Genomic DNA, 10,124 nt, shown 5'->3' on the forward strand with positions numbered 1-10,124 from the left:
TTTCTATAGTCTTACAGTCCTATCTGTTGGAGTCTGTACCTAGCCCGTTCGGTCGCTGTACCAAACCAGACAGAAGTACAAATACTTCAGTAATTCCTCTGTAAAACTCATCAGTTTCTAAGTAACTATCATCACTTGCAAAATCAATCTGTGGCTCCTTTCTGTGATACTGTTATAAATCCTGCATCTTCTATGGCCCACGGACCATAAATTGTACCCAGTAAGATAGTATAGCTATGCCCTAGCACATCCATTCTTGTTGTGTCACTTTTTATGAGATGACTATTGATCCACTGGCATTCATTCATTCATTCTTAGGAAAAACCCATTGATCCATTGGCATGATTTATTTCTACGTTTGGCTTTACTGGCCACTCCAATTGCTGATGGCTCTGAGCGTACCTCACATTTGTAAATCAGCTTAACAATGTAAGAATACAAAATAAAATCAAAACTGTATCAATGTATATAAAAGGTATTGCAGAATTAATTGTTCCATTTTACTGTTGCAAAATGCAAAGAACACCTCTTGCCGCTTGGGTATATAAAATCCCCTGATGGGAAAGAGGAAAAGACAGAATCAGAGAACTGAATTCAGGGATCAACACATTGGTGATTTTTTTTTTTTTTTTTGCCTCGAGATCTCCAGCAGAGCACTTGAATTTCTGCCTTCAGATGAGTGGCAAGTCAGTAGGGAATAGAAATAAAAAATTCTCTGAGCAGCCAAAGGTTGAAGGGAAGGCAGAAGCAAATCTCTGATGCATGCTCAAAGGTTTATGGGAAGCTTTTTGAAATGTTATGGAAGCTAGCTAGGGACTGCTAAAAGGACAAAAACAAAAAAGGAATGAAAAGAAATGGCTACAAGATGTCATGCTGAGATCACTTGTCATCCATCTCTTTATGCAAGCAAAAAATTGTACAACCCACTCTTGGAACAAAACTTGAAGTCAGGAGCCCTGATGAACTCAAAGAGGAAAAGTTTATCTACAGACCTTCTGCCCACTGACTGCCAAGTAGGGAAGACTGCCATTTATTTTTTTCTGATAAAGAAAAAGAAGAATTTAAAAGTATGAAAACATATTTGAAATGTGTGTTTGGAGCTAAAAGAAGCTGTTCCAATCATACTGGAAGTGTTCGAAGTATAGCCTCAACACAATCTTGTTTCAAATTTCACTCAAACTCTTCCACAAAAGTCTAAGAACATTTTCAGGGAGGTAGAAACAACCATTGTTGAACTTGAAGCTCAGAACATTTCAAAATTGAAAGGCTTCGCATAGTTCCAAGAGAAAAATCGATCTTAAAAGAATCCTCCCAGTTAAGAACTCCTATTTTTCATATATAGCATTCCAGAATCAGAAATAAATCACAATGGGCTATCTTGAGATTCTCATAAAGGCAAAGTTTTAGCCCTCCCATAGTGGTATTTACTACGGCTACTAATTTGAAATGCGGCTACTAATCCTATTTTTTAAAAAAGGATCAATTTTCCCACTATAGTTTTATTTAAAAGATGATTACTTGGGACATTTGCTAATTAATGTTTTGATGCTGACATTCACAGTGCAGATTTGTTTTAACTTAATGTTTTTTTTTTATTTTTAGATATTTTGGATAGATGTATAATTGGTTGAGTATAAGATGCTTCAAGTATATTGAAAAGCAAAGATTGAGTAACTCACTATAAATTACTGAAATACTTATTAAGACAAAAAAGATACTTTTTTAATACACAGGTAGAAGGAAATGTTCTCTCCCTATATTCAAATTTTGACAGTAGTTTTATGATGCTTTGGCAGTTAGGATTAGCAACACTTGGCATGAAAACTATGCAGCTAGGAAAGACACAAACCATATTTATTAGAAAAAAAGTGTTTATATTTTTATATATAAGTGAAAATAAGTGAAACTTCATTGAACAGTGCAAGTGTCTTTCTTTCCAATTTCTATATACAGATAATAAAATTCCCAAACTGGAACAACGTGAAATGTGAAACACATTATTTGAATATAACATATATACAAATTCTCATAGAGAAGTCATCTCAATATTCTATATATAATGTGGATGTTAAATATTTCAGGAAACACATTATGCCTCCTTTAAATAATTAAAAGCAGGAGGGCTACCGCTAGTTTTTTTTTTTTTGAAGTCATGATTTGGTCTAGATTAAGAAATTTACAGTAGAAGCAAATCTATTTTAATGTAGTTAAACTTGAGAGATACATCACTTCCCATGGCACAAATATCTCTCTTTTGTCCCAGTGTCATTTTCTAATAAGAAAATATGCAGAATTTTGAAACACAGGGGATTTACAGAATCCGTTTAAAGAAAGAAGTGGGATGAATGTTCACACTATTAGGAACAGCCTTTTTTAAAAAAAAAAAAAAAACAACCTTATTCAATTCTCTGAAGTTAGCATGCTTAAACATAATCAATAGACAAACAGAAAAACCCAGTTTACTTAAAAAAGATTTCAACTAATTTCCAATGAAGATAATTTGGAGACCATTTGGCCTATGACTCCCAATTTGGAAGACCATATCTAAGAGAACACTTCCATTTCCATAAATGTTTTTTTTCCCCCCTGATTTAAAGAGAGCTACTACACAAGACAATTTGCTGTTTCTCTCCTACGGTAGTATTTAAGGACACACTCATTTGCAACATAACCTATTTCAGGCTACGTTGGCCAAGATGCTATGAATACACCTATGCAAGAATTCATACTTTCTGCTGTCCCTCAAAGTCTCTTCTGCTTCGAAGAAACTTCTTTCAGAGGAGTTGCATTTTCTACTGGAAACCTTATGCTAATGAACAATCTTCTGTTCTTCTGTGCATGTTAGTAGACTATTGACTTCACTTATGCCATTTAGAACAGCAGAGGGAAGGCTGATGGTGTTTACTGCTTTCCATGCATGGATGGCCTCCAGGATTTTTGATGGATTGCTAGGTCCCAAATCAAAGAGTGCATATGCGGCTGCTAACTGGACACCCCAGGCCACATCTGGAAAAGATGGAAATATAACAATCAATAGTATCCTTGACCAAAGGGAATTTTAAATCACTGTGGTAACATTAAAATAATATTGGTCCTGCTACCAGGAGTTCAAAATAGGACTATCCTATGACTTGTGGGACATTCAAGCCTGATGTGGAATGAGGTGCTTCAGGACAACCTTTTACTCGTTCACTGAAGAATGGACATCTTGTAATTTGCAAGATCTTCAAGTCCAACTTCTCTTCCGAGAGCTGGGTCTCTAATATGCATGGGAATTTAATGTGCTGGAAGGAATAGGGAGTTGCACCTTGTTCCAAAAACAGAACTTTGTAAACTCTGTGGATATTGCCATAGCATGGGGGGTATATACGCACATACACGCAAACATACAAAATACCTGGTGTGAAATGAAATCTGGAATGAAATCTTTCACATGAAGTTTCATTTGGGAAGGAGTGGATATAAAGGATATTATACTACACCTTCTGTAAGGCTTTGATGACCAAGCTCTTCTCCCAAGCACTGGGAGAAGAAACCGTTATGATTCGGGGACAGGTTTTTGTTGTTTTTACTGTTTTAAAAGTAATTAATTTTACAGTTTTATTATGTTTTTTATGTTGTGTATACTTTTGATTGGGAGCGACTCACAATTGGTTGTAAGATGGATGGCTATATAAATGTTTTAAATAAATAAATAAAATTGACACCAAGAAAGCCAGTAAGGATCCCAACTGGATCGGAATACATAAAAGTAAACTGTAAACTGTAACTTATATCTTATACTTCTAGTAAGAAACTCCATTTGCAAAAACTGAAGTTAAATAAATAATAAATATGTTGTTGGAGGCTTTGTTCTTTGGATCTTACTGGGAACAGAGGTGGGTGGAGAGGCCTTAAGCCCCATTCCAGGTTAGAAAATATGAATTTTCCCAGATTTTAATAAGGTAAATCACATGCAGACTTCTATTAAACATATATTTTATTTTTAATGTGCTTGATTCTTTGCCCCACTTTTTACAGCTGAAGCTCAGTCTCTATTTTGGAGAGGTGTCCCTTTGCTCTAAGCCTTCTTCTCTAAGCCCAACATCCAATTGTGTTCCCTTTGTTGCTGAATGTTTCCTAACTAAATACATACCAGTTTCAGCAGATATATTTGCTGTCACTTTGGGTCCTGTACTTTTCAATTAGATTATTTTTGCTTTTCTTTTTTGGGTCCCTGCTTAGTGCCAGAGAGAAACATGGCAACCTGAGCTGTCTTGCCTGATTGGAGCAAGCTTGTGGGATTGAGTAACACTCTCAAGTAGTCTTCTGGGAATAACCAGCTATTTGCTGCTGCTGTTGGTTTCACTGTCCTTATTTGCATTTTCATCACTTTATCCTCTGTCAATTAATTTATTTATCCAGCTTTTCATTTTTCTCCTCCCTACAACATTGTTCCATTTCTTATTTTGCTTAAAGAATTTTTTTTCATTTCCCCACCCCAATGCCTCCCACTATATTAATTTCTCTTTCATTTCTCTGCTGGCCTTTTTCTTGTCTTTTACCATTTTGAACAGTGTCCTCCCTCCACCAAATTCAATGTAGCTCTTTTTATAATGAACATTTTATATGTATTCATGTCATAGGTAACAGTGGCATAATTTTCTGAGCAACACTACTGAACAGGAAATAAATAGATACAAGCCACCTGCCACCCTTGCTGCTTGCATCAGAGGGTAGATGAGAATCTAGCTTCAAAGCAGGCTATGCGATTCTTGTGTAGCCCTACTGGTATATTCCAATCCAACTCATTTTCCGATTCTCCTTACTTAAAAGAAAAAAATCACTTACCAGAATGGCTGACAGACAATTCATTTTTGTAACTACCACACAATATATGTGATTATTACCTTTTTCTTTTGCGTGCTGTAGAAAGACTCCAATAACAGAACTGATATTTTCCACAGCAGGAAAAAATCCTTCTCTCAGACCTATTTGTCCTAGACAACCTACAAAGTGTCAAAAGAAAAAAGTAACTGAGATTTATTTCTCAATTATTTGCTCAACTTGCCTCATAGTTGTACTGCTGTAGGTTGCAGTTGGGGGCTCATGTCCCACATGGTACCATGCCTGGGGAGATGCTGAAATGGTATTGTTAAAAAAATTCCCATTTCCAAGGTTTTTTTCCTTGATAATTTACAGCTCATAAAGTGTTGATGTGGCCATGAGTCTACCAAGGAAAATTGGAGGGAAACAGGTGTGTTAGTTTAATAGTGTGCCAGTTCTGCAATCTAACACAGAAGACCCATTGGGGGTCTATTTCTTCCTTTCTTTCTTTTCCTCTCATGACTGACCTGCTTTGCTTTCCTCCTTAGATGTTTTCCTGAGCACATACTTCCTTTTTGGTGCTATGAAAGTCAGAGGCAAAAAAGGAGACCAAAAAAAAAAAAAATGGAATTGGAAGAAAGGAGTTCTAGAAATGAGGGGCTTTTTGCACTTAGTTTGCCTTTAAAAAAAAAGTGGAACTTTTGTTGGGAAGAAATGGAACTTGTATCATGTATCAAATCTGAGCACGAATGCTGAGTTCACTCATCCTGGATATCCCTCAGTTCAATGAGAAAAACTTCTATCATCTTTGCATTATGGGGGAATGGAAGTGTCAGACTATAAATATATTTGTTGGGTGCAATAAGGTGGAGAATGGTGTGACTAAAAAAGGTGAGGAAAACTTTAATATATTCACTCTTTGGAATCTGACCATCCTGTCATTATTAAAGATAGAAAAAAAAAAGACTATTAACTCTATTCCTTAATATTAAGACACTATATTAAGGTTATAGAAATCAGCATCTGATTACAATATTTCATCAGTTTGCCTAAGGAGGTGTAGATAAAAGGGGAAGAGCCTGATATCTGCAGTGAAAACCTTACATGCTCACCAATCAGTCTCAGCACGGTGGCAATGATTATATTAGAAGACGAGGAAATGCTTCCATTGCCATTCCTGTTCTTTATCCAATTATCCATGATTGGCCACAGCTCTTTGCTATGAAAGAAAATGGAGAATTATAGGCACATTCTTGTCCAAAGCTAGCATGGCCTGCCAAATTCTTCTGAAAGACAAAAAGCTCTTGCTTGAGATAATTTCAAGCTAGCAGGAAACAATAAGCCTTTCCCACCTTAGTTTTTCCTCACTGCCGTTAGGCATCTATTCTCTCCCGTACAGAGCCAAGATGTTAGAAAGCCTCTCTATTCCATTCCTTCCTTTAACATGCAATCAGTTACACTGGCTGACGTTCACACTGTTTGGGGGAAATAATGGTAGATAGTCTTCCATTGTTAGGATTGGGAAAGAGGAGTTGAAGGATTTATCACTTGAGCTCTGGAGTGAATTACTGAGGTACACAATAAAGGGAAGATTCTTCCAAACCCTTCCTACATCTTGACATCAATAAAAAGGCTGGCATCTTGGCTACCACAGCTGGACCAGCTGCTTGGCTGCCACAGATGGAAAAATGGCCATGGAGATAAGTGAACAGGGAATTCTGGGAGCCAACACATTTTAAAGCTGCTAAATTTGAAAACACTGCTCTGGAGTCATACTGAATATAGAAATATGAAATTAAACATGGTACCTTATGATATTATCATGGGTCCAGCACCACTTTTGATATGAGCATAAGAGGTCAATTGCAAACACATATTGCCATGTATTCTCTTTCAGGTCTTCTCCATATTTTTCACTCAGCTGAAATTCCATTTGTGGACACAATTGTATTGCCCAAAGTAGACTGGAGATCATCATGCTAATATCTACTGGTGCATTCTAAGGGAAAAGAAGACAATAAAAATAATGAATTTAGCTTAAATTAAATTTCTATGACAGAAAAATATATGGAAGTACTTTTGGGGAATTCTGATCCAGGAGATAAAAAATGCTTGTTTCCTTTGGAAAATATGTAAAAATCTCCCAACAAACAATAATACAAAAAAACTGTAAAAGAAATAAATTAAGTACTATAGAGATAACTGCTTTGGCCAAGATCAAATCTGCATTTCTAATTTAGGGGGATAAGTCCATTCATATTACTTTTTAGAAACCAGCATTTGAGCAACAGATCATCAAAGAAGTATGCAACATTGCCCTTTGTATCTTAAAAGATAAATCAAATGTGGTCCTGATCTTACATAATCACTAAGAAATCAATGTGGAGTCTGTCCTTTCATTACACACAAAGAAAACATCAAATATTTGTACCTCTTCCCAATTGAGGTAGGTTTTCAGGCATTTCAACACATCTCCTTTTGCACGCTGTCTAGTTACTAACTGGATTGCTTTGTTGATCACACTTTCAGAGGAGAACACTTCACTCCATATGTTTGCAATAAACAATATCAACTGGTCAGACCTTGGGAAATCTGGAAGGGAAAAAGAAAAATTAAAGTAAAAGGGAGAAAAATGACTTCCCAATTGAGCAGGGGCAAGCTCCTTAATATCAGGAGACTGCGAGTTCTAGACCTCCCTTAGGCATAAAAGTTACCTCACAGGGCTGTTGCTGTGAAGAAAAAAACTGGGGGAGAAGTACTAGGTACATTTGCCATCTTGGGTTACATATAAAAGGCAGGATAAAAATATTTAATAGTATAATAATGATACAAATGATGTCTGACACAAAATGGGGCAGTGCATCCTCTCTCTCAAAGAGAAATGGTTCTGCTCACATTGTTGGCAGCCAGCCATCCTTACCTTCAATGATAATATAAAACTGAGAGTTTAAAAGAGAACTGGGTAATCTGTAGCCGTTAGTGCAATGGTTGTGATCTCTAAAGCATTCCAGTCAAACTGCTTTTTTTTTTTTTTTGACAAACCCATTTTATTAAAATAAGAGATAAAGTGAGTTAAACACTGCAAATACCGTATTTTTCGGAGTATAAGACACATCTTAGTTTTTGGGGAGGAAAATAAGAAAAAAGCTGATTGGCAGGTGGATCGGCTGGAATACCCTTAATCAGCTGTTCCCAGAGGTGAATTTTAGCAACAGGTTCCTTGGTTGTGAGCTCTGTGCCTTATTTTTTTTTTGCTTTTTTTCTTGCCTCTGAAACAGAGGTTCAGAAGAAAAGCCTCTGAAGCTCTGTTTGGGGGCTTCTTTTCTGAAGTTTCATTTCTGATGCTTTTTTCAGCCTCTGAAACTTCTGTTTGAGAAGCTGAGCAGGGCTACATTCGGAGTATAAGATGCACCCAGATTTTCACCCTCTTTTTTGGGGGGAAAAGGTACGTCTTATACTCTGAAAAATACTGTATTTGAATCCTCTCCCCTATGATCATGAAACGTTTTAATAAAGGCCAAAATTCCAGCTCCATCCTTTGCAGTCACCAGCAACTATCCCTATGGCAGTCAAAGCCTGAACATTTCTTTAAAAAATAAAACTCACCCAGATTTAAATAATTAAAATAAATAAAAGCTGGTGCCTCAGTTTGGACCTCTGAATGGCCTCAAGAGTAGCTTCCCATAACAATCCAGCAGAAGAAAGGTAGGAAATTATTCCAACCTAATAGTTTGCAATTAGAGCAGGATCACAGACTGTTCCTGCCTGAAAAATATAGTTCAGGGTTGAGAATGTTTTAAATGAATGCCAGTCAAATATTCTGAAGCAGTAAACTTGATCCTTGTGAGGGATAAAGTTAGAGTATTATTCACAGGAGTTTTTTAGTCCTCTGCAATGGTTATCTAATTGGTATGCTTCTGAATCTTCTAGTTACTTGGTAGTTTATGACAACATATAAACTGTAAGTTATACTCTACCTTCTTTAAGTAGAGTGTAGCAGAAGAGACGTGCTTTTTCTAAGTCTCCAAGCTGATGGCATATTCCAACATAGATCCTGCAGAGGGACTGAATATAATTGTGGCCCAAGGACGTCTTCTGCTTTTTCAGCTTATTTAGAATAGTCTGTAAAGCTGGCTCAGCCAAGGACTATAAAAGCAAAACAATATTTGCTTTTGAATTTCAAAAAGAGTCAACATAATGAGAAAGCAATAGTAAAATGAATAGATACAACAATGATCTTCAGAACTAGCAATTTATCAATACAAGAACAAGGAAGAATAGCCTCAATGCTGAGAAGATACAGCTGCTGTAAAGAATTCTTGACAGATGCTACATAAATGTCCCTCGGGCTCCATAGCATCTTTTCCCCTTTGAATCCAAAGCACTGCACTGTCCTTTTGTATCTCTCATTAAATACAGTACAGAAGAATCTATTGCTTAGACTTTTCTCCTACTTTTTTTACTTAGATCCAGTGTCAACTGAGTGAGAGCTATCTATGGTTATGTAAGGGTCTTAAATAAGCAGAATTCACTAGTCCTCTTCTTTTGCCTTTATCAACTACAGTATCATGATTTTCAAACATACTGGTAGCAATTGATGCTTCCTATTTTTATTTTCTCATGGCACTAAAGATAAAAAAGTATTTTAATTGAAAAGGTTCAAAGTTATATTCTGTATATTGCTGGAGGCAACTTTAAAAGCATCCATTTGTGGAAAGACATCATCCATGAAAGTCAGGTGGCACTGAATCAATAAAATATCTGACACTGTACTGTGATTTTCACTATAGTTCTCCAAAACTGCATCCTTTTCTTGAGTCAGTTTTAGGTCATCAATTATTTTCTTTCAGAAATTGGTTAATAACTCTTTGAAAATTGCTAAAAACTCAGTTATCACATTGATAGTACCATTGTAAAATGTTTTTTGAATGGTTGATTGACTAAGATATATTATTTATACCGGGAAGTCTGATAGGCTGAGCTAAGTAGCAATTCAACAACAGTTGGTTCCTATCAAGTCAACTGGTGTCCTAGTTCTACTTACAAATTGTGCCACTGTTTGACCCTTTAAAACCTTTACCTGCAGCTCTCAGAAACTATGGCAAACAACTGAGAAAAGGCACTGTGATTTCCCAAAGGGGAAAAAAAAAAAAACCCTGGGCAAACCTTAATTCAAGCTCAAGATCAATGCACCTAAAAATACCCCAAGCCCTCAAAATGATACCCCGGAAGTTTGGCCATGTCTACCTAGTGACTATTATTGTATTATTTCCTATTCCCATTATAATCTTTAGCTTCTAATTTTTGTTTTTATATAA

General features: G+C 36.2%; 1 protein-coding gene across 2 annotated transcripts in view; it reads right to left on the bottom strand.

The window, feature by feature from the left end:
• Positions 1-1,853: 1,853 nt before the first annotated feature.
• Positions 1,854-10,124, bottom strand: part of ICE1 (interactor of little elongation complex ELL subunit 1) — a 35,361-nt gene continuing 27,090 nt past the window's right edge. For both annotated transcript variants that reach the window (XM_060691110.2, XM_087890220.1), the window contains 6 exons: positions 8,784-8,952; positions 7,238-7,398; positions 6,615-6,805; positions 5,919-6,025; positions 4,890-4,988; positions 1,854-3,006 (listed from right to left, as the gene is read on the bottom strand). In XM_060691110.2, the coding sequence (XP_060547093.2) occupies positions 2,810-3,006; positions 4,890-4,988; positions 5,919-6,025; positions 6,615-6,805; positions 7,238-7,398; positions 8,784-8,952 (924 nt within the window). In that variant the 3' untranslated portion in view covers positions 1,854-2,809. The remainder of the gene's footprint in view (positions 3,007-4,889; positions 4,989-5,918; positions 6,026-6,614; positions 6,806-7,237; positions 7,399-8,783; positions 8,953-10,124) is intronic.

Source organism: Pantherophis guttatus, chromosome 3 (assembly GCF_059756535.1).
Source record: "Pantherophis guttatus breed Tessera chromosome 3, ASM5975653v1, whole genome shotgun sequence".
NCBI lineage: Eukaryota > Metazoa > Chordata > Lepidosauria > Squamata > Colubridae > Pantherophis > Pantherophis guttatus.